The sequence below is a fragment of the Physella acuta genome, unplaced genomic scaffold (assembly GCF_028476545.2).
Source record: "Physella acuta isolate Inbredline_101_S28 unplaced genomic scaffold, ASM2847654v3 ptg000175l, whole genome shotgun sequence".
Classification (NCBI taxonomy): Eukaryota; Metazoa; Mollusca; class Gastropoda; family Physidae; genus Physella; species Physella acuta.
In genome coordinates this window covers 245,696-270,597 of record NW_026731694.1, presented here as the reverse complement: position 1 = coordinate 270,597, position 24,902 = coordinate 245,696, and the positions used below count along the sequence as shown (strand labels likewise).

Below are 24,902 nucleotides of genomic sequence, written 5' to 3'. Positions count from 1 at the left end.
TCAAATTATAAATCTTTACCAAACAGTAGTACAAGAAAGCCATCCAAATTATGTATACAAAATAATCAAATGACTGAGCTTATAAAATGATGCTGTGACAAACTAAACTAACCCTTCTCATCTTGATTAAAGCGGAACTGTAACTTGACTTCAGCTGTTTTAACATACCCTGCATGATAAGCTTTCACAGTTCTATCTTTTTACTTAAGGGCTGCCACAGCACCAAGAAGAAAAAAAAAGCCAAACTGTTGTAAAATAAATCATTTATCAAAATTAAACTCTCACTAAACGGTGCAATAGCTTAAAATAAAACCGGCCTTTAGTTCTATCACTGTCTCAGCTTCCCAATAACAACAATTTTTTATAACAATGTTGGTTTCAAATGATAAATATATAAATGCTAGATAAAAATAAACCTTGTTCTTTAACAATTATCCATTATCTGAAGCCTTTGATGTGCATCACAACTTAACTTTAACCACATACATTGTTTTTTTTTATATTAAAAACTCCACCCAGCACTCTTGCATATGATGGACTTTTGGCACATTTAATGGCACAATGTTTGAAGGGTAGATATGATGCTAGAAAAATAATTAAATCCAAAGGAATCATATAAAGCTGGTTCAAGGTTGCTAGTTTGATATCGCACACCACAATGAGCCAACATAAATGCCCAAATAATGTTTTTACTGATTGTTTTTCTCATAATAAAATGTTAGTTTTAAAAAAAAATGCAATGGTATTTTCTTAACTTTGGCACCAGGAGCAACTTAAACAGGATTTACAATTTGCTGTCTCTCTTTGGACTTCTGCTTTGACTTTTCCAAACTGGAGGGATAACACACACAGGTTTTCCGCGTCTTGGGTGCCACACCAGCATCTGGGCGGAGTTGGCGCAGGGTGGGGTCAGAGCACATCGCGGGATGGGGACATTGTAATCCAGGATGATGGGCTGGCGGGGAACAGGATTGCTTATAAGAGTTGCTCTCTCACCGAGTGGGCGCCTTGGATCTATGGCTATTTCCAACTGCATGCACCAGGACACTGTCTGAACATGTGAGAAAAAAAAATACTTTAATATTCACTGGTTAGAGAAAATAAAGATGTCTGAACATGTTAGAAAAAAAAACCAACAAAATATACTTTAATATTCACTGGTTAGAGAAAATAAAGATGTCTGGACATGTGAGAAGAAAAACCCAACAAAATATACTTTAATATTCACTGGTTAGAGAAAATAAAGATGTCTGGACATGTGAGAAAAAAAACCCAACAAAATATACTTTAATATTCACTGGTTAGAGAAAATAAAGATGTCTGGACATGTGAGAAGAAAAACCCAACAAAATATACTTTAATATTCACTGGTTAGAGAAAATAAAGATGTCTGGACATGTGAGAAAAAAAACCCAACAAAATATACTTTAATATTCACTGGTTAGAGAAAATAAAGATGTCTGGACATGTGAGAAGAAAAACCCAACAAAATATACTTTAATATTCACTGGTTAGAGAAAATAAAGATGTCTGGACATGTGAGAAAAAAAACCCAACAAAATATACTTTAATATTCACTGGTTAGAGAAAATAAAGATGTCTGGACATGTGAGAAAAAAACCCCAACAAAATATACTTTAATATTCATTGGTTAGAGAAAATAAAGATGTCTGAACATGTGAGAAAAAAAAAACCCCAACAAAATATACATTAATATTCTCTGGTTATAGAAACTAAAGATGTCTGAACATGTGAGAAAAAAAAAACCCAACAAAATATACTTTAATATTCACTGGTTAGAGAAAATAAAGATGTCTGATCATGTGAGAAAAAAAAAAACCCAACAAAATATACTTTAATATTCTCTGGTTATAGAAAATAAAGATGTCTGAACATGTTAGAAAAAAAAAACCCAACAAAATATACTTTAATATTCTCTGGTTATAGAAAATAAAGATGTCTGAACATGTTAGAAAAAAAAACCCAACAAAATATACTTTAATATTCACTGGTTATAGAAAATAAAGATGTCTGGACATGTGAGAAAAAAAACCCAACAAAATATACTTTAATATTCACTGGTTATAGAAAATAAAGATGTCTGGACATGTGAGAAAAAAAACCCAACAAAATATACTTTAATATTCACTGGTTAGAAAAAATAAAGATGTCTGAACATGTGAGAAAAAAAACCCAACAAAATATACTTTAATATTCACTGGTTATAGAAACTAAAGATGTCTGAACATGTGAGAAAAAAAAAACCCAACAAAATATACTTTAATATTCACTGGTTAGAGAAAATAAAGATGTCTGAACATGTGAGAAAAAAAAAACCCAACAAAATATACTTTAATATTCACTGGTTATAGAAAATAAAGACGTCTGAACATGTTAGAAAAAAAAACCAACAAAATATACTTTAATATTCACTGGTTATAGAAAATAAAGATGTCTGAACATGTGAGAAAAAAAAACAACAACATATACTTTAATATTCTCTGGTTATAGAAAATAAAGATGTCTAAACATGTGAAAAAAAAATACAACAAAATATACTTTAATATTCTCTGGTTATAGAAAATAAAGATGTCTGAACATGTGAGAAAAAAAAAACCAACAAAATATACTTTAATATTCACTGGTTATAGAAAATAATGAAGAAAAATACTTTTTACTTCACTGGTGAGAGAAAGCAAAGAAGAAAAATGTACTTTATTTTTCACCAGTTAGGGAAAGTAAAGAAGAAAATATATACTTTATTATTCACTGGCGAGAGAAGGTAAAGAAAACAAAAGGTATATTTTCACTGGAAAGGATCATATTAATCTTTATACTTACTGGTTTTGCTGAAAGAGTTAGGGTAATAATGAGTAAAGCAAAAGACAAATATAGATCTCAATACAAAAACAAAAAGTAAGACAGCAGTTTAATCAAGCAGCACATACATAGCGCAGACTAACAAAATTAGACACACATACCTGCATGACAAAGCTTTTCATTGTAACCATATTCCAGGCCACTAGCCACACGTAGAAACTCTGGTCACGTATGATGTGCGTCAGGTTAGGCTCCAGCTGATGGCGATTGGCTGGGTTCCTCCATGTGACATGCGGGTGGAAGTTATCATTCATGTAGACTGTAGCTGTTTGATAGCGGTCACAGGGGCCTTTGAAGATCACAGTTTCATTCCGGGAACCGTACCAGGGGTAGTGTCGGCCATCACAATCAGATATCATGGTCTGCTTGCCTGAAGTGAGTTCAGGAAACTCCCAGCTGGTGCTATTAAAATAATAAACAGAAACAGTATTAAGCAAAAGCTACAGAGATTCTTTTAAATGGCTGTAGATATGTGACTAAAATACCATTAATATTATTTACATTTGCGAGGGTGACAAAGTTATTGCAACTGTTATTTTTTTAAAAAAAAACTAACTTTCAAAATATCTGTGGAAAGAACCTAAGATCATTAGGTTTTTATGTAATACATATAGTTAAAATATCCTCAAGACTAAATGAAACACAAATTTGAAATTGAAATAAAGTTAAAAAAATGGTGAAAGTATAAAGGAACATTTCAATCAAACACCAAAATTTGAATTCGCAATGCAGGCCAACTCACTATCCCTCTTTCCCATAAGTGTTGTGAAATGTCATATCGGTGCATGCCTGAATCCAACCAACCTTCCAAGCTTCATTGTCAGAGAATGGAGATATTTCTACAGTTGCACTAGCCCTGTTACAGCAATGGCAGTAGTTAATGTTATATGTACAGAGTAGGCTGCTTGTACTTTAAAGTACACTTGTACAGAGTAGGCCAACAGTAGCCTACACCTGAGCACAAAAATACAGAGTAGACCAAAAGTAGCCTATACCTGAGTACAAAAATACAGAGTAGGCAAACAGTAGCCTACATCTGAGTACACAAATACAGAGTAGGCCAACAGTAGCCTACACCTGAGTACACAAATACAGAGTAGGCCAACAGTAGCCTACATCTGAGTACACAAATACAGAGTAGGCCAACAGTAGCCTACACCTGGGTACACAAATACAGAGTAGGCCAACAGTACACCTGAGCACAAATGTAAAGAGTAGACCAACAATGCATCAAGGGTGTACTAGTACTAGCAAAGTTGATCTAATCCAGTCTGGTATAAATTTTGTATCTTTTAATTGAATTATGTTAGCCAACAGGGCAGCAGTGAATGCAGGTTTTGCCCTGATCTCTGATCTACTAACACCAGGCTTGTTAGCTAGTCTGGATTAAGGTAGTTCTACCTGCTAAAAAATAACTTCAATATAAACCTGTTGGCAATTACTGACAATATTTATCAAAAGTAAAACAACTGAAAAAAATAGGATGATTTTGCCAACTGACCAAGGAATAGTTTCTATAGTAATTAAATATATACTATAACTACATACAACATTGGCACTAAGCTTATTATTATTTGTGTACAGTCACAGTTTTGTGGCAAGTTCGGTCAAAATTATGGTGCCAAAAGTAAAGATCTAGCCTATGTTAGATGTAAACATTTAGCCTATCTAGTATCTACTCTCTTTACTTAAAATTATGATGATTCAAAGATTAATTAAAGGGATAAGAATTCAAAACATTGTGTTTTTTTTCTTCTTACCACTACAATTCACTACATATAACTGATAGTGATGCTATGATGAAGTATAAGGTTCCTTGGTTTGTTGAAACTAACTCCATGAAATTAACCAAATCCAAGTCCATACAGAAGGCTTTAGCCTAGCCATATATCTTAATAAAATATTATTTACTAAAGGCCTATTAAATTAATTATATCATCATCAGGCCTACTAACATTGCAATCCCCTATTTATTTTTAGGTGAGTCCATTGGAGTTGACTTGGTACATCTATCTTCCAAACTGATAACAAAACTATTAGATCTAGTAATCTAGTTCAAGTTGTGTTATCAATATTTGTCAATACTCATTGTTTTGTCATAGTTGAGTTTATTATTGTTAGCTTTAAGCCTACAGTACTACAGTTAGCTACAGTAACATTAACTTTTATAACAAGGCTGAGCATAATGATAATAAGACAATGTTGGTCTTTTTTATAATATTAAACTGGTTAAATTAGTTATTAGCTTTACTAGTCACTGAACGAATCAACATTCATGATTAACTTTAACTTAATTTAAATTTAGGATAAGTTACTAACTTTACTACTTAAAGTACTATAATGCGGTCACAATGAACAGATATATTTCTCAATCCAGATAAGTCTAGTGATACAGATCTAGGTCTAGATCTAGCTAGATTTAGAGGAGTATAAGTCTAGATTGGATCCTAGGCCAAAGAGGGGCCTGTAGTACAGGAACAGTTACAGTGTAGTAGATCTAGATCTAGTAGAGATCTGCAGTATAATATTCTAATACAAGGGAGAGAATTGTCTAAGGTTTATAATGACAATACAATGAGACAAACCTGAAATTAGGCGTTCTGTACTTTAAAACTGCGGAGGAGCTTTCATCAATTTGTGTGGGTTCTTTGTCAATCTTTGCTTCTATTTCGAGAATTCGGATGACCGGCCCGACGTTGTCGTTACTGGTCGATATATTTTCATTGCTATTGTTATTTTCTTTATTTAAGGCCCCGTTCCAAACCACTAAGGATCCGTGTCCCATTCCATCCGTAGAGTGAACGGAACGATCCATCTGAAACCAGTGAAGGCCTCCGTGATTATTATTTTAAGCTATTGCGGCATTTGGTACTTCCAGAATCTTTACACGAAGGCCTTAGAGATTCTGTTACCATGTGCTTTTGTTTACGTCAGAATACTCTCAGTAGCAAATCTACCCAAGAAATGCTATTTCCGTTATATAAAACAGTATTGTAAATTTTTATCATATAAAAATATTCTGTAAATTTAACTTCATAAATTGGCAATTTAAAATATGCTGAAAGAAATAGTCGAAAACCAAAATATCACAAATAATTTTTATTTTCGAGTTAAAGAGTATGCATTCCATGTTAGCCGGAAACAGCTGAGATTTTAAGATGGCCCGTGTAAACTTCCTGAATTAATTCTGAAAACTACGATCTATAAAACAACCATTCCTCTGTTCTCTTTATAGAATCTTCTATAAGCATCATATAATTGAAGTATGTTTCTTATTTCGGATTGTAGATCTAGATTCTATCTAGATCTAGCAAAAGATAGATTCTACATGGCTTTTTTAACCGAATAAAAAAATAGTTAAAAATCTCGACTAGCCAGATCAGATTGGGTAATCTATCGTTTTGGGTACGTAAAATCGCCCGCGGCTATTTATGTACGAAAACGTTACCTCATTGTCAAGGCTTTAATAGAAGTATATTGTCATATGTTTGTGTTAAATATTATAGATACATGAATAATAAACCTAAATCAATGGCTAAATATATCGATATAGGCCAGAAATTAACTTTAAACAGCAGTGTCTGAGAGCACGATTTGCTATATAAACAGCAGCCATTTGTAAAATAGAGTAGCTTCCCCCTGAATCTGGCGCTAAAAGCTTATAAAAATAAAACTTAGACAAGATGGCTGCTATAGTAAATGAGCATGGTTGCATCTGTTGGAAACATCGCTAGTCTTCATTTATTACGGAAAAGTTTAAATTCAATTGTTTAAAAACAGGTACATAAATGAATCAAGGAAACATTTTTGAATTTTTTAATACATAAATCCTCCTCAAAATGTGAAATAATTATTAAAATTTAAGGAGTCACCTGTTTTTCACATTACAAATCGCGGGCGATTTTACGTACCCAAAACGATAGATTACCTCAGATTGTTACCAGAATATCTTTTTATTTTTAGACATTGAGATTATCAATGATTTCTAGTATAATACTGATTATCATTTAGATTCTAGATCTAATCTAGATTCAGGTAAAATCACGATATAGCGTCGGAAATTATTGGGTAATGTTCGTTGAGTTTCGGTAACATTCGTTACTGTAATACTGTAAACCATACTTTATTTGACCGGTGAAAGAAAAATAAAGTCAAGTACATTAAATTAATGTTTTAACTTAATTTAATGTTTAACTGACAAAAAATTAGCAAAAATTAGTAAATCTAAATATTTTTAAGAAAGTCGAGTGTAGTAATTAATGTTTTTTTTTAAGAAACAGAAAAAACCTGCAGAAGATTTGCGACAACCAGCTCTAGTTCTGTTAGTAAATAAGACGATTAGGCTAGATTAACTAAAGTTAAAAGTAGTAAGAATAACTAGAATAATGTTTAGTAGCAGCACTTAAAATAGTTAGAAATACAAAATAATTAGCAAAACAGCATTTAAAATGCAACTAAAATCAATCCTTGCACATTTTTAAACATTATGTACTAAAAATAATATGGCGGCAAATAAATGATGGTTTACAGTATTTCCGGTGGTTTCCGGAACGGCTCGACAGACTACGCCATGGTTTTACTGGTTTTTACTGCTGTACAGTTCCGGAATAATAACCGACGCTATATCGTGATTTTACCTAGATTCAGATCTAGATCTAGTAATACTACAATAGTTACTAGATTTCTAACTGTTAGTCTAGTTAGTAGATCTAGTCTAGCTCTAGTAAAAATCTAGTTGATTTTCAAAAAAGTGATTAACTGACTGACTAGCAGCTGATTCAGTGATTAGCTTGATGACTGATTACATCTTTGTTTGGACCTCTACACTACACTCAACTACACTGAGTTAACTCTACACTACACACATTGTTGTACTAGGTATTCTAAATGAGCCGAAAAAAACGTACTGCGCGTAAAAAAATTTGGTCGGGTTGCGCCAACGCTCGGAGATCCGATACCATAATACATACGATTACACTAAAAACTAATATAGAAAGTAGAATGGACGCCCTTTAATATGATATGACTTTGCCCGCTGTAAAATATAATTTAATGCTAAAAATAATAGATTTAAAAGTTTCAAATGATTTTTTTACACGAAAAAAATATTTTACAGCCGGCAAAATTATATATTCAGATCGGGCGTCCAATTTACTATAAAAATGTTATAATTTAATTAACACTTAATGTATGGTATCGGATCGCAGAAATAAAAACGAACGCATACGTATCGTGATGACCCGCGCTAACTTTTGCCGGCTTAAATCTAGTTTTGCGTAATGTCACGGAACACCCGGCTCAAGTTCAAAGCAGGATTTTGTGTTTATTCGCGGATTACCATGGATTTTAAACAATGTCTAGGTAAGTTAAGTGCTTTATAAATTATTAGCTATATTCATTTTATTTATAATAAACTGCTGCTTTAAACCATTTGCATTTTAGTGTCCACTTATCGGTAATTGCTACACGCTTAAAAAAACATTTACCAAAAAATTATCTAGACCTTTTTAAAAGTTCTTTGTATTTAATTTACGATTACCAAAATAAAAAAGGAATGCACAGTTAAATCAAAAAGATGTTTAAAAGAGTGATAGAATTTAATTTGTATTCGTGAATTTTATTAATTACTAACATCGACCGATTAAACTATCAATATATTGTCGATATTTCAAGCCGCTTGTCGGCCATTTTTTTTTTTTTGCCTTCTCGTAATGTTGGATTCAACTATTATATTACGCAGGGTTAACAGCATACTTTCAATTTATTGTAGCATTGTTTATTTTGTTTTTCCTAGTTTAATAGTTAACTATTCTATATAATTGCAGTAATTACATTAAATTTTAGAATACTACGATCGTTAATGTTTCTTATCTCTATGTTTATTGAACTGACGACATTAAAATAAAATGTAGCCCCCCTTCCATAATAGTTTAACCCAAAATTGTTTCTAGATCTACTTAGATTAGTTAGATTCACTATTGCTTTCATGTTAATATTTAGTAGTAGAACTATCTAAAGTGTTTACATTTAATATCTAAAAAAGCATTGAGCAGCCTTACTTTTAATATTATTCTATTTACAGAGCAAGATATTAGCAAAAGAAAGGGGAAACTGAAAGGCCTGTCAAAAATGTGTATTGTTTGTGTAAGCACCAACAGGACTACGGAATACTTTTGAAGGAAACCATATGTCAGATGTTAGTATTTTCTTCACTTTGCTTATTAGTTATAATGATGTAATGTTACATGATTGATATCTAAGTAGGTATAAAGATATACAGACCTACTATATAAGTCAGTATATTGGAAATGCTAATTTATTGTTTTTATTCACAGACATTTTCTCTACTCTGGACCAATGGAAGGATCCCTTACTAGTTTCCAAAATTTGATGTGTGCTGCCAGTTCACAATAATTTATTACAATGCTACTCCAAACCTTGAAGAAGAAGACAAACTCAACCAAGATATTGACTATTAATTACAATGCTACCCAACCTCATAGAGAACTTTCCCAATCAGGATATTGACCTGTCTTTTTTAACCTGCTCTAAGATTTCTGATAATTGTATAAGTTAGGACCTAGGCATTTCCAGAAGTTGACATTGATCAATAACTAACTAGAAGAAATAAATTTACTGATAACAAGTAAATTTAGGCTAAGCATGTCATGGTTAGGGAGCAGAGTAACAAAACTAGATGAACATCACAAAGCTAACAGTTAGGATCATTTATAAAGAATTTTAGTTTAATTAGTTATCTTACTTCATCAGTGTTTAAAAGGCATGAAATTTCTTCTTAGTAAGTATATAAGTAAAGTAATAGTATAGTTATTTAATTTTTTATAACAAAGTAATGCTAACATGTTTCCTACACAATTTATATTACTTTCTTAAAAGTAAGAACACTTTTTGCAAGATGTTAGGTAATGAAAATTCTTGATTTTGGGCGTTAAGGAAGGATGCCTTATATTGTTTTGCAGAATGATTATTTTATGTTTCTGTGTTTATTATATATTAAGAACATCATGTGCTTTAAGATGGTGTAAAATTTATTAAGATACCTTACTTTAATATTTTTTAATCATTTTTTGAAAAAGGGTGAAATTTCTAATTTTTATAAACTGACCTCGCAGAATCTGGTCTCGCTAATTACTTTCTTTATTAATTCTTTACCTGCTTATTTCATATTAACATGCTTTGAATTTCCTTTCTTAGAACATTTATATTATCAATGTGGCTTAATTAGTTTATTTTATATGATTTTTTAAAAATGACTGTAAATTGACTTTTTGTCTCCCTTTTCGTACTTTGGTAAAATTGTGCTTTGGCTCATTTTTAAGTGAATAAATTTTCCATTTATATCTGTCTGACAACCTTGAAAAAAATTGAGTTTGCTATTTGTATTACTGGCTGTGTGTGCAAGAAATTTGTGAGTTCTAACTTAGTTATTTTAGAAGTTAGTAGGGGTCTCAAATAGACCCTTTACTGCTCGAAAAGCGAACACATTTTTCGAGTTTTAAAAAATTCATAACTTTTTTAAAAATGGACATACATCAATAAATTTGGTGTTTCTGTTCTGATGAAAGCAATCCCTATCAGGTGGAAGTGTTAAATTTTATTTAATTTCATTATGAAAATTTCATTTAGAATACCTAGTTGTACTAAGCAAAAGTAAAACATTTTAATTAAAATATGAGTAATTAGGCCTAATACTAATAGGCCTGTTTACTTAGATTAGGCCTACTTTATTTTAAATCTAATATATAAAGCTCAGTTCTGTATGTAATGCATTTGTATGTCGTTGGAATTGTACGATTTTAAGTGTTAGAAAAATTATCGTGCGCATTTGTCTAAATTTATGAGCTAAAAAATTACTATTGAAAGTGTTGGGAAATAATTTTCATTTTTCAAATTATAGTAATAATTGTCGGCATGTTCATTAAACACAAGTTTTAAAAAAAATATTATCTTTTACAAAAATTCTAATTATGTCTTTATTTAGTCCTATAGCACTTACTTCCCTTTGATAAATTAGGAAAAACACAATTACTTCCCTTTATAAACCCATTGTATTCCGTGAAAATAATTTACTTTTTAATTACTTTGTTTTGGTGTTGGGAAAAAAAATAATTACATAATTAGCGGGGATTGATCAAGTGCAAATGTTGTAGGTATTTTACGGATAAGCTTGGAGTATTAAAATTGTTTATTAAATTGAAACAGGCGCGTTCGTTTAAGAGTGCAAAAGACTGTGAATAAGTTGGGGTACTATAGTCGTTCATTAAGCTAAAACAGGTGATTCCGCCCCGGGCGTTTATGTTCGCGTTAGTGTTTTCTTTGTGGTTAGGTGGGTTTGCGTTAGTGGTTGCGTTTTAATTTGGTTCGTTTTTGTTCTTTCTTTTTTCGTTTTTGTTTGTGTTTTTTTTGTTTGGGTTTGTATTTGTGTTTTTGGTTGGTTTTGCGTTTGGATTTGGTTTGTTTTCGTTTGCTTTTTTCGTTGATTTTTTTTTGTTGGTATTGGTGTTTGTGGTTGGGTTTGTTGTTAGGTTTTTGTTTTCGTTTGCTTTTTTGTTTGTTTTTTCTTTGTGTTTGTATTGGTGTTTGTGGGTGTGGTTGTGTTTGTTGTTAAGTTTTTGTTTTCGTTTGTATTTGTAATTGTGTTAGCGTTATGTTTGCGTTTTGTTGTTTTGGTTGGTTGTGGTTTGGGTGGGCAATGCCGGGTTTATGATGATTACTAAACACACAGGTAATGGTCTTTAACAGAAAGGTTTTTCACAGAAGCCAGAGCAGGGCCTGGCCGGGACGGCTAGTATAAACTAAAAAAAAAAAAAAGAAAATTAATTTGCTGGAGGTGACACTCCATTACTAACAATTGAGAATTGAGTAGTTTTTCTTATAGTTCAGTACATATCATAATACAGTTGCTCCGATTTACAGCACCATGTATTACCCAGATTTAGTCTTACCACTGGTAGTAGGCAGTGTTCAGTGATTTTTTTTTTGCATTAAATTAGCAATAGGTGTTTATAAAGTTTATTGTCACTGACTATGTACAATTGCCTTAGTAACATCTTGGGAAATTTGGGTTCATATTTAATTTGTACATTTCACTCACCTTTCTATATTATGGGCGGGACAAATGCCTGAATCATAAGCTAATTAGGAATATTTTTAGAAATCAATTTCCATTCTGACTTTACAGAACAAAATTAATGTTTACAAAACATGAACAATCTTAACTTATAAAATTTCTGATTACCATGAGAATATTTACTCTTTAGGAAAACAAGTAGCAATCAGGGTCTGTTACTTAGAATGTATTTCATTGCTTATTTCCTTTCTGACATTACCAATAAATATAATTCAAATTTGATTTTGTATTTCTATGTTTACTCAATATAAAATGTCTGATGACCATGAAAAATACTCTAGTCTCTAACTTAAAATACATTTATGTGTTGCCTTTTAAGTTATTTAACCTATAATTAAAACTATGGCTATATCTAGTAATATTATTTTCTCAACAGAAGCACCATAGTTATTTACAACGCAATATTTTCCTACAAAAATGCGAAAGCGACCTATTGGCCAAAAGGTGGATGACAACAACCCTCAAGAAGAAGAGACAGCCACCCAAGTCTGCACATCAGCATGTTTGTCACTGTGGGATTCCTTCCTGATGCTGGACCACCAGTTCACTACTCATCTAGCTGTTTGTGCCACCAAGGAGTCTCCTCTAGGCAACCTGAGGCCAGTGATGAAGATTCTAGAAATCAGCTGCCATGGTGTCCCCTGGCTTCTTGGCACTCTTATTTTATTTTTCTTCTCCCACAAGCCCCAGGATGTGGAGGTGTCAGTGAATATGTTTGCTGGTTAGTGCCATCAGAATTTTTGTTTATTATTCAAGTACTAACAGCATGTTAAAGATATAACTTCTAAATTTAATCCAACCCTAAATAAGATCCCAAATTTGACCCAAGTAGCATTATAGAACCTTCATTTAATGAGAGAAAAATCTCAAACCTCTACCTACCCCATATAATTTTCCCAGATCAGTTTCTCATTCCCCCCCCCCCCCCCCCCCAAAACTACTGCAGTAGGACATTATCCTGCCTGTGAAGGAAAGATAGGAATAGGGGTATTTTAGTGATAGGGTCAGATATATGGATAGGTATAAAGTGCTGAATATTTTAATGAGGGGTGGGATGAAATATACTCGAATCTGATTTAATTGTCTATTTATTGTTCTCCCATGGTTTATATAACAACCTCTAATTTTTACTTTGAATAATAATTTATTTTTGTTGTACTTTTTATACTGGTCAATTTATATATCTTTGAACTTTGTTTCGTTCACAGCACTTGTATTTGATATCATCATAGTTGGGCTGCTAAAAATGACGTTTAGAAGAGGACGTCCCAGCCTTAATGTGATGGACATGTTTGCAGCGCCCTCTGTTGATAAATTCTCCTTCCCCTCTGGTCACGCGACCAGGGCGACAATGATGGGGATCTTTCTGTGCCTTCACCTTTTCACCAACAGGTTCTACATGCTGGTGACCTTTCTCTGGTCTATAAGTGTGTGTGTTTCAAGAATTCTACTGGGCAGGCACCACATTTTTGATGTGGTCTGTGGCTGCTTGGTTGGGATGGTGTCCTACTGGATCTTCTTGAAACTGTGGATTTCGCAAGAGACTTGTCTTGTTTATTTGGACACGTACTTTGGCCATGTTCATCTTTAACCAGAGTCTTTTTATTTTTCACTGCCTTATAAAAAATTAAAATTTGGTTATCTCCTTTGTTGTACAACAAATAAAGCTGCTCCATTTATCTCCCTTTGTCTGCATTGAATTACTAATCAAAATAGTTATTGATAAGACTTGTAGTATTGTACCAGAAAAATTGCATTAACAAGTGTTTATTTCATTTTCTATAAAAAAAAAAATAACATTAGTATTTATTTGTACTGTTTGTATTTATTCTTTTTTTTGTGTTAAAAATATTTGATTTAAACTCTTTGTATTATGAAAAAAATGTTTAAGTTATTTTGCAGTAAATAGATAGTTACCACAGACTCTGTATAAAGTAAATATTAGCCTGTAAACTCTATTGGGGATAAACATCGTTTTTGTTTATTGATTTGTTTAAATAATAGTTATTTCTTTTCGATTATAAGAAAATTAACTTTACAGAAAATGAATTTTTTATGTTTATTTGAATAACTTAGGCTTTGGTAGTTTATATAATATAAATTTAAGAATATATTACTTGTATAAATAACATACAGATTGTTAGCTTGTCACAATGACAAAATTTTGTCAACTTTTATGTGGACAAATGAGAAAAATTTCAATGATTTTATTTTTACCTGTTAAAAAAATCTTTAAATAAAAATATAAGTTACTTGTAGGGATTTCTCTTACAATTAGCATTATTTACAGTGGAAGTACCAATCAATAACATCTTTTTTTAAGTAACTAGTATCAGCATAATTAATTTTATCACTTGGTTGTGGATTACCCCTGATGTGGGATGTAGATAAGTTGTATGTCGCTGTAAAAATATACTGCATAGCTGAGTTAGATTTTTTTAATAACTACTAACAAGTTGAACATGAAAATTAATGGTTGATGATGAAACTGTGATACTATACCAGTGAACAGTCTGATGATATGTGAAATGTTATGTATATATCCGTATCAATGAACAATCCGGTACATGTGGTTGGTTTATATGATACAAGTTTAAAATAAGACTAAATTAATAATTCTTCCAGTTAACCTTGTTTACTTAAACAATTATGAATAAAACATTTTTGACTTTGAAAAAAATTTTTGTTTAAAATTTAAGTGGACCATATATTAATTTTTATTTTACTTGTCAGGACCAAATTTTTAAACCATTACTCTCTCTTATGGTTAGTTGCATACTAAAGTAAATAATCTGAAATTAAATCCTGCCTGCAATCGATGTTCAATAGCTTGACGACTAGTAACAGTTTTTCTAACCACATAATTTATTGATTGATGGATTTATACTTCTGCAAATACTCTATTGCTTTGTGCGTCTTACACATTGTGTCTTCAGCTATGTATATAGATATATATATAGTAAATACATAAATGTAATTGTAACATTGCTTCAGTTTTTATTTTGCTTTGAAATTTTATTTATTTCTAAAAAATCTTTTTCTAGTGTAAAAATTTTAAACAGTTGATTTGATTGACTTGAAAATTTTCAGAGAAAACTTCATATTGTCTAAATTTTTCCTCGTGCTCAATGGTGTCGATGTGTGCTTTAGATCATGTGGCTTGTGAATAGCAAACTTTGCAGGCAGCATTGGTAAAAATGTGTCCAAAATAGATCACTCCTCAGGTGCCTTTGACATGAATTATTTCATTTTTAATTTTCCAGTCATAGTTTTTTTATTTTGCTAGATTGAATATTTTGAGGTTTACTGTGTGTTCAGAGTGATCTAACTTGTGTGCAGCTGTAGTGTTTTTAATCTGCCTCAACTGTTGCTGATTTGAGCAAAAATTAACTGAAATCCCCAGCCACATCATTGATTGATAATGCTGTTCATATAATTTGTCATAAATATTTGATTAAAAATACAAGTTTGGTTGTTATGAGAAGCAATATATAGAACTGTGTAAACAATTTTTTTTTGGTGTTGTACACACTTAAAATTTATGTCATTATATTTAGTTGTTTTTTTTCTAGTTTGTAAATTTATTAAAATGAAATAAATAATTTAACACTAACTTATTTACCACTTTAAACAAAAGTTTTAACTTCCTAAGTTCATTACTAGGTAATTGTTTTGCCACCCACCTTATTGCATTTTATATTAAATAACCCAAGAAAAGGTTAAATACTGGCATTTGTCTGTTTAAACATTGACTCCTTTTTTTAAAAAAAACTTTTTTTTGGTTATGTTAACCCATTATTAGAATATAGCTTTGATTCTATTTCTTTATAAGGTGGTTATTTTTTGTGTATTACTGTGTTTAATATAGTTTTTATTATTAAGATGATGTGAAGTACTGGCCGATTAAATGACGTTTTAGCCTTAGGCTTTAACTGATCATTGGCGTTTACATATTTTTATTCATCTGTTGGTTTACTTTTAATTTTATTTTTAAGATTTTATTTGTTATATGAACATCCCAAATGACGTTTGCTTAAGGCAGACTGAAAAGGGACTTCAATTAATTTGTGCCCCCTGTGCAGCTGACTACGCACACTCTCTTGCCACTCTATACGCACGTAACAACATTTCTGATTTAACTTTAAGTTTGGCTAGCATACATAACTTTAATCGTCTTGTGTGGATATAAATAATATAGGTGGATTTAAGCCAGATAATTTTTCTCAGAAATTATAAACATGATCACTGTTTTTGATGTAGAAATGCTATGAAAACAGGTCTAGACAGTCAAAGAATGTAAAAATATTCCATGTCTTTTAGCAATTTTTATTCATTTTTTAAAAATGTCGTTGCTTAAACTTATCAACAGGTTAAATGTTATGAATGATCATTCTGTTTTACATATTTTAAAAATATGTTCGACAAATTTTTTATTTCTGAAGAATCTTGTGATCTACTTTGATTTAGTCTTAAATTCTGTAAGATAATCGCTCGGTTTAAAAAAAAAAGAGCAACAAATTGAAGTTGCTGGCTAAGTGTCATTTAAAGCATTAATTTGTTCCTGAGGGAAATGAAATGAAACAGCAGAAGAAGATGCACATTTAAAAGTGGATTTGACAAGTGATATTTATTTGTAAGGTATCTTGTGATCTGCGTAGAGTTAGTCTTTGATTCTGTGAGGTTTTTGTTGACCATGACATGATCACGCATTACAATTCTGCCATTTTTCTCGATATTAAAAGACCCGGTTTTTAATTTGTTTTTTGTCACATTTTTCCTTTGTCGTTAGTGTTACTGTTCTTTACTTGTGCCATCTAACACATCCATGTTTTTGTTTGTAAACTATAGCACATAAAATTAGCTGACTTCAAAATTATTACATGATATAATATGAAAGTCAATTAAAGATAGAACAGCATCAGTTAAAGTCAGTGATAGATTTATAAGCAACTGACTAAAAATACGAAAAAGTTTTTCAGGTTGTTTAGAAACTTAAATAAATGCAAATCACCGCTCATTTGTAATGTTCTTTATTTGTATATTTGTTTTGTCAACATACAATTTACACAAACCATAGTAACAGTGACAAGTTGAATTATAAAAAAGTTTTTTTTTTTTTGGAAAATATTGTGATGATGTACACACTTAGATGTCAATATAAAGCTGTTCATCATAACTGGAAGATGTTACAATCACTCATGGCAATCTTGCACAATAGTACAGATAAGATAGGATGGATTTTGACCTTGTCAGTGGTAAATCTGCTTTTTTAAATCGATGTTGTGTGTAAAGCTTTCTTGCACTACTATCTGGCATGAGCAATGTCTCTAAGCCAGGCTGATCCATCAAAGAGCAGATCATGCACCAAAATATTGAATGATATTGCCAGCTACTAGATCTGTTGTTTCAATAAGGCTTGTACTCCCTGGTGTCTTACTCTGATTGGTTAGATTGGGGGAGGGGGTAGTCTGTTCTGAGAACAAGCTAATTACAGCTTGGAAGCCGAACTCATGACTTCATGATTATTAGGCATAGGCTCTACTGCTTGACCACACCCCCCCCCCCGAATTATACCTGACAGCTGAAGATATTATTAGATCTCTATTTTTATCTCACAATTTGCTAGTTTTTCTGGTTAAGATACAAAGAGATAAGGGGATGAATGAACTAGCCCCTACAGTCTAGTATATCATTATGAAGCAGAGACCGCTGCATTATTAAAGCCTACATTTAGTCCCAATCCCTTTAAAACATTTGCATACCCCTGATTTATTCTTCATCAATATTTTAAGTTCATGCTAGATGTAAAGAAAGGTCTTTGAAAAAAAAACAAAGGGTTGAATAATTAATTAAAAAACTTGCATTTTACAAAAACAAATAATTATTGTGAATTAGAAATCAACATTTTTTACATTTATTGACCAAAAGGCACTTCAATAAAGTTTAAAGAAGTTGAGAGAGTTGTAAGTCAGATTCCTAAAGTGATTGAACTATACATTAAGTACTTTTAGCTTTTGCCGAAAATAATAATAAACATTTAAAATTATATTTCACTTCAAGGCATAATTTATATCACAGTTTGATTTAAAATGGCTACAAATTCAGCTGTATCACCAGTACAGTTTTTTTCTGTAAAGCCATATCACATAGTAAGATTATAAAAAAACAGTGAACAAGCAATAAATGGGTAACACAGGGATGAGTGCTAACATGAACATCACCAGAGCCTGTTGGGATTATATCTGGAAGCTGCCGGCGCTGCTAGTCTCTGATCTCTCAAAGCACCCATCACTGTCCACGAGGTGTTTCTGTTTGATGGGAGCGCAGGTGCTGCGTAGCTGGGTGCTGATGGTGTTGTCACATGTGGATAAGTGTCTGTCTGACTGTTAAATATTATTTTAAAAAAATAATTAGATTAAATCATTATCTATTAAATTAGCTTTGTGTGTTGAAAAGAATTTTGAAATATTTTTTAAGAAAATAAAGTAATTATTATTTTTCGAGTTAAATAACAAAAAAAAAAACAACAACAAAGCAATGCATAATAATTAGATGCTTAGTATATACATTTTATTAACATAGTTAATGTAATGGTACTAAGCATGCTTTGAACTGAATAACGTAATCAATATTATGTAGCAATTCTGATAAATGAACAAATATGACAACCTTGGAGGCAATGAAAGATGGCCATTTCTTCCTTGATATTGTTGATGCAAATTTAATAACTCCTTATAGCTTGCTGGTGGCTCATTGCGCCTTAGTTCAGGGGGTTCAAAGTTTTCTAAAAAAAAATCAACAAATTTGACACTGGATATAGATGCTATTGGCACATTCAAATAATAAATATATTCATGAATTAATTCCCTTAGTATTAATATAATATTATTATGTTTTAAAAATAATTGTTATATTTAGAAGAGGTAGCATTGGTTTGTATATTTGTTATTCCATAATTATAATCAAGTATTATTCAGAAAGAATTCAGCTGAACTAGAAAAAGCTGTTTTGAAATTTATCACATTTAAACAAAATATGAGTGTAATCAAAACAGCTTAAGATGTAAATTTATTGCAAATTAGTTATACATGTAAGATAGCAACACAAATTTTGACTTTGAGGATGTTAGCATTACTACAAATTTTTACACATGTAATTTATTCACAAAACAACTTGCCGTTTTTAAAAGGGCGTTTTCCACTGGGAGGTAGACCTGTGACTGTTATAACTGGCAACATTGATGCAGTGGAGGAAATGTTATCTGGCATTTGTTTAGGGAACCTTGGGTCAATCACAGTTGGAGGAGTGGTAACTCTTTGCTGGTTTAATGTTGCAGATGGTATAGAGTTAGTGTTCTTGCCAGAGGAGGGTCTGTAGTTTTGATTGCTTTGATATTCAGAAGGCGATGGTGCTTCATTGTTTCTGTTTTGCATATTTTCTTCATGAACCCATTGTGGAGAAACTGTGGCACGGTTTAAATTAGATTCACTCTGAGAATATTGCTGGTTGTTGAAAGCATTATACTGTTGAGCACTGTTTCGACTGCTGGTTTTGATTCCATGTCGGCTGTACATCATATCACCAGCTCCCATGTGACTGGCAAAAAAGTTAAACATAAAAGTCAATTGCTATTGATAACTAGTTTTACATAATAGATATTCAATCTATAAAAAAAATCAAGTAAAAAATTTTACCAATTTAATAAAACAAAAATTTTAATGTAAAAATAATGATATGCACATTTTATACAAGCAGCAGCTTCGCTATAACTCGTTAAGTATGTACTGTAATACAGCCTCTATGAATATATTTATACTACATCTTTCTTTAAACTGTACTAGATTATGTAGTGTGTTTAAGAAATAAATAAGTTTTTAGAAATTTAAAATGTGAAAATAATATTGTACATGTTTATTAGGGACTATAACTTAATAATAACACGTTAACTATTAAGTGTGTTGAATCCTTATAAGCAAAGAAAAAGTCAAATTATAAACAAAGTGTTATTTTATGGGTGGAAATTAGCCAAGGCTTACCTATGAGATTGTGTATAAACACCAGGTACATTAAAGCCTGATTCAGCTTTCTGCAATGTAAACAAAAATATAATTATACCTTATATTCTACCTAATACTGAAAAGTACATTGATAATATTATAAAAGTAGTTTATCACCTAGAACCTACCTTTACAGATAACTCACTGAGTGGACTATTTCTGTAAGCTTGTGCAGGATTTGATTCATAATAATTAGATCGCTGATTTCTTTGGTTACCTAGTATCAAATAAAGATTGCTTATTACAATGTATGCATTTTACAAGCAATATAATGTTAGTCTGAAAAATATTTGTCATAATTTTTATTTTATTTTGAGAGATGAAACAATGTATCCTACCTGAGTATGGTCTATTGTACCCATCATTCCTTCTGTTTCTGTTATTTCCTCTGTCTGTATTAGAATAATTTTATTCAATAAAATATATACATATAAGCTATATATATATATATATATATATATATATATATATATATATATATATATATATATATATATATATATATATATATATATATATATATATATATAGGCCTCTATACAAAAGTAAGATTTCAAAAGTGACAAGAAAGGTTATTTTATCTTCATTAAAAGATGTATTTTTACAATAAAGTTCATGCCAGACCCTATCGTTTTAATGTAATACAAAATATGTAATAGTTTTGGAGCTTTCACTTTTACTTTCAGTAACAGACTTTTCAATTAGTGTCAAGTGTGTATACACATTTAGTTTGTTTCATTAGGCTTTAATGTAAGAGTTATAAGCATACAGGCTTCTAACCAGCAAAAGTGTGTGTACAACATCATTCTGTGTGCAATGATGCAACCTAGAGGAAACATGTGTGCAGTACTTTCTTTACTTTAATCAATTCTATCCATGGATCTAGTCGACCAAAAGTAACTAGTTGATGGGGTCGGCGTGGTCGAGTCGGTTAAGCTCATGGTTGCAAAACCGAAAAGTTTCGAGTTCGAACCCTCGGGCAGATGAGGCTCGTTAGCTGGGGACAGCCACTCTTCTAGGAGAGACAACTCCAAAATTAAACAACTGCTGCCTTGTAGTTTGTTCTTGGTTGGACAAAGGCTATGGAAGCAAATCCAAAAAGAAAAGCAGGCTGAAATCGGAGTCAATGGCCTCAATGGCGCATAACCAGTTGACATGTAACGCTTAATTGTGTTGGAGGCGTGGTAGAGTCGGCAAAAAGCTCATGGTTGATAAATTCGAACAAAGTCTCGAGTTCAAAACTCACTGGCAGATAAATCTCGATCACCTTCAACACTAATAATTAAGAACAAAGAAGAAGAAGAAAAAGAAGAACTAGTTGATGTGTCATTGGCTAGCTAAATAATTTACCTAATAAATTTAGCTTCAACAGATTAAAAAAAAATTATAATTTATGAAAAAAGCTTACAACAAATTTTACAAACCTCAATAAAAATTAAATGCTTCAGTTTTAGATCATCATCAATATCAATAACATGAAACTATTTTTAAAAAAACTGGTTGCTTAACACAAATTAATACAGATATAATTTTTATTAAGAAAACAAAAATGTTATAAATTATTTACACTACCAACCTGCTCTGTTTGCAAAAAAGCCCTCAAATACAACAAAATTGTTCACTTGTGGAATGCTTGCTTCTAGTTTGTAATGTCGTTTTAAAAATGAGAGAAACTTTGGTGAAGGCCTGTCTATGGCTAGATGTTCAACACGAATTCCTTCATTCTTAAACGAAAATAAAGTAGTGAGAAAAAAAGACAACAACAACAGCCAACTCAAACTATTAGTATTATGGATATTTGCAAATCATTGACCATGGGAGACAGATTAACACAAATTTTAACATGGAAAGATATATATGTGAGTATTCTTTCATATCTCAGATCTTCAAAAAATATGTTACGTGCCCACCTCAAACTGCTGATATTTTAAAGTACTTTAGAAAAAAGAACACTCACCTGAGTATAAAATACAAAATATTTTTACCAAGAGTCTATTCTCAAAACAAATGTAACTAAGAGAGAAAAGAACTCTTACCATAAGCATAAAGTCAAAAAGTTTTCTCCCGCAGCCCATTCTTTGCCGAGACTCATGAACATAAAAGTCTAGAACACACAGTGGCTCCATCTCATGCTGTTTCTTGCTGTTGTCGTACACAAAAAGTTTTTTGCTTCCAACTTTCAAAATGCCAATCACACACCCCATCCCACTGAGGAAATAAAAAAACAAAATAATTGTAAGAGTTGATTAAATACTAGAAATACAATTGTGATTTAAATAAAATTTAGATTTGATTGTTTCCATTACCGATTACTATTGTTGTCTTTCATAATGTAGACCCTGTGTCCAGATGTTTCAAGTCTTTTGCCAGTAGTAATGGGCCCATGTAAACTTTGTGCCTATAGAAGAAACAAAGAGCAGTTTAAAAAGTTTTTACATTTGTAGGACTTAAAGAAACAATATAAAAAAAAATTCTACCTTAGCTGATGCTTCACCCATCTTATCCACAATGTCATACAGCATACTTTGTAATTGACGGAAATTTTGCCTGTTCCATTAAAAATAGGTTTTATTATTTTGTTATGCATGAAAACATGTATTAAGTTGTAGATAAATAAAATATCCCCCCCCCCCTCCTCCCAAGAGATGTAGACACAATATGCCTTTAACATGTCTTATTGACAATATTAATAGTTCTCAAAGTAATACATGATGTGTCCCTAGTAGAAAACCATTAGTCTGAACCATCAAATGACATGTTCTGATAAAACATGACTGTCTATATAGTCTTTATAACAGATGCCACTATGTTTTTTAATTATGCAGCAAAGTAATAACTTATTTTAAAATGTAGAACAAAAAGCTAAATTTGTAAACCAATTCATTTTGTTAAAAGATTGACAAGAATACTATGCTTTTCTTAACACACCAGATACTAAGGACTTAGAAGGCAGTTTTATTTAGTCATTTTTACATAAAATGTGAAAATATGCATTAAAACAAAAATGTTAGGCCTGTTTTATAAATAAACTAACCTGTCAGTTCCATTGGCTCTACATAACTGAAGTGTACTGTCAACAACTGATATTTCATCATGCAGCAATTTGTTTACACTAAATGAGAAATCCATGTCCTATATTTATTTAGACAACAGAGCAGAAAGACTGGCGATGATCTTACGTCAGTTTAAAAGGATATACACTGCAGACAATGTAGGTGGAAGTTGTTAGCAGTTTTTTTTTAAGTCTCTGCTTTAGTTAATAAATTCTTAAGGCAATCTCATGGTTGAGCTGGAAAGAGAAAAAAAAACATTTCTATGAGTCATTCTGTAACCTACTGATAACACAAAGGATCGCTCCTTACCACCTCCTTTGGGTTGATCAAGGTTTTCGACCTACAAAAGTTATGCAAAACTGTGGTTTTCTAGTAGAAGTATGTAGCAGAATATGTTGAAATATTAAATGAATAACTACATTAATTGTAGCTTTCATTTGTATTTCTTTATTTCAACTTATACAAAGTGGAGTAATCTCAGTAATAGTAGACTAATGGTACTAGGTAAAGAGATATTGCTAAAAGTAACAAAGAAACAAATGACAAATAAAGTTAATAAAGAAGTTGAAGCCAAACAACACAAGACCTACAAGCTACACAGAGAATATCTTGTCTAGTCTAGTATCTACATCGAAAGTTCTGAACTTCATTCAATTCAGAATAGTTAATGATAATTCAACTTATTAGCCATGCTAATTTAATAGGCCTAATATTATAAAGTAATAATAAAATGGCTAATATTCTAATAATATAGGCGCTAAATTTAAATAAACATCAATAGTTAAATTTTTAAATACTACTAATATTCTAGTACTAAATAATACTGACTACTACTACTATTACTTCTTACTAAAAGCAGTGGCAGTAACATATATTAACATTTTTGATAATCTGTCGTTTTAGGTACATAAAATTGTCTGAGGCTAGTAACGTGAAAAAAAGTTGCCTGATTGTTAAAGCTTTCTTAGAAGTATATGTATATTGTGATATATTTGTGTCAAATATTATAGATAACTGAATAATAAACCAAAATAAATGGCTAATAATATATCAATATATATAGGCCAGAAATTAACTTTAAACGGCAGTGTTTGCTAGCAAGATTTGCTATAAACAGCGGCCAACTTAAAAATTAGAGTGGTTTCCCCTGAATCTCCCATTATAATTTTACCATAAAAAACGGCTGCTAAAGGAAATGAGCTTGGTTGCATCTGATGAAAACATCGCTAGTGTGTATTTATTTGACAAGTTTTAATATTATGATACAATTGTTTAAAAACAGGTACATGAATAAAACTTTGAAACATTTTTCAAAACATATGATTATGATAAATCCTCCTAAAAAGCCTTATAAAAAGGTGAAATAGTTACTAAAATTTAATGAGTCACCTCTTTTCACATTACGAGATCTAGATCTAGTCTCGGCCGATTTTACGTAGATCTAGATTCTAGATCTAGAGACTTAAAACGATGATTTACCACATTTTTTTTCTATTTTTTAGAACGCAGCATTCTGAATTTCAGAATCTAGAGTAGAGTAGAGAGATCTAGAGAATCTAGTTCTAGATCTAATTAATTATCATAGATCTAGATAAAATAGTAATAAGAAGAGCATATGTTTTATATGGATGATATTTTTAAAATGTATTACAACGATAATTGAGATCTATAATGTTTTAAAATGTTAGGCCTAATAATTTTATTTTCCAATATTGAAATTGTACCGAAGTCGCCATGTTTACTCACTAAGGAAAACATTGT

The 24,902-nt window shown here is 31.3% G+C and overlaps 3 protein-coding genes across 3 annotated transcripts; 1 reads left to right on the top strand and 2 right to left on the bottom strand.

The window, feature by feature from the left end:
* Nucleotides 1–391: 391 nt before the first annotated feature.
* Nucleotides 392–5,815, bottom strand: LOC131936327 (protein FAM78B-like). Its single transcript, XM_059293254.1, has 4 exons — nucleotides 5,466–5,815; nucleotides 3,623–3,736; nucleotides 2,982–3,282; nucleotides 392–1,051 (listed from the first exon to the last, which is right to left on the bottom strand). The coding sequence occupies exons 1-4, from the start codon at nucleotides 5,693–5,695 to the stop codon at nucleotides 785–787; spliced, it is 912 nt and encodes a 303-aa protein (XP_059149237.1). The 5' UTR covers nucleotides 5,696–5,815; the 3' UTR covers nucleotides 392–784.
* Nucleotides 5,816–6,016: 201 nt separating this feature from the next.
* Nucleotides 6,017–17,006, top strand: LOC131936319 (polyisoprenoid diphosphate/phosphate phosphohydrolase PLPP6). Its single transcript, XM_059293246.1, has 3 exons — nucleotides 6,017–6,143; nucleotides 12,408–12,752; nucleotides 13,240–17,006. The coding sequence occupies exons 2-3, from the start codon at nucleotides 12,449–12,451 to the stop codon at nucleotides 13,620–13,622; spliced, it is 687 nt and encodes a 228-aa protein (XP_059149229.1). The 5' UTR covers nucleotides 6,017–6,143; nucleotides 12,408–12,448; the 3' UTR covers nucleotides 13,623–17,006.
* Nucleotides 17,007–17,044: 38 nt separating this feature from the next.
* Nucleotides 17,045–24,886, bottom strand: LOC131936346 (alpha-tubulin N-acetyltransferase 1-like). The gene is made up of 12 exons (XM_059293283.1): nucleotides 24,793–24,886; nucleotides 23,123–23,377; nucleotides 22,566–22,635; nucleotides 22,395–22,486; nucleotides 22,125–22,296; nucleotides 21,665–21,812; nucleotides 20,427–20,480; nucleotides 20,217–20,305; nucleotides 20,068–20,117; nucleotides 19,209–19,627; nucleotides 18,701–18,815; nucleotides 17,045–18,414 (listed from the first exon to the last, which is right to left on the bottom strand). Exons 2-12 carry the CDS (start codon nucleotides 23,215–23,217, stop codon nucleotides 18,249–18,251), a joined length of 1,470 nt encoding a protein of 489 aa, XP_059149266.1. The 5' UTR covers nucleotides 23,218–23,377; nucleotides 24,793–24,886; the 3' UTR covers nucleotides 17,045–18,248.
* Between the last annotated feature and the right edge of the window lie 16 nt (nucleotides 24,887–24,902).

Bases quoted from the DNA above. Each gene is read 5' to 3' on its own strand.
- LOC131936327 (XM_059293254.1), bottom strand. From the start codon at position 5,695: ATGGATCGTTCCGTTCACTCTACGGATGGAATGGGACACGGATCCTTA. The intron at 3,737-5,465 runs GTTTGTCTCATT...TTGCTGTAACAG, and splicing joins TACAGAACGCCTAATTTCAG to GGCTAGTGCAACTGTAGAAA. The intron at 3,283-3,622 runs GTGAGTTGGCCT...TTATTTTAATAG, and splicing joins ACTTATGGGAAAGAGGGATA to CACCAGCTGGGAGTTTCCTG.
- LOC131936319 (XM_059293246.1), top strand. From the start codon at position 12,449: ATGCGAAAGCGACCTATTGGCCAAAAGGTGGATGACAACAACCCTCAA. The intron at 12,753-13,239 runs GTTAGTGCCATC...TTTCGTTCACAG, and splicing joins GTCAGTGAATATGTTTGCTG to CACTTGTATTTGATATCATC.
- LOC131936346 (XM_059293283.1), bottom strand. From the start codon at position 23,217: ATGGATTTCTCATTTAGTGTAAACAAATTGCTGCATGATGAAATATCA. The intron at 22,297-22,394 runs GTAATGGAAACA...TTATTTCCTCAG, and splicing joins AAAGACAACAATAGTAATCG to TGGGATGGGGTGTGTGATTG. The intron at 18,415-18,700 runs GTTGTCATATTT...AATATTTAACAG, and splicing joins CATCTTTCATTGCCTCCAAG to TCAGACAGACACTTATCCAC.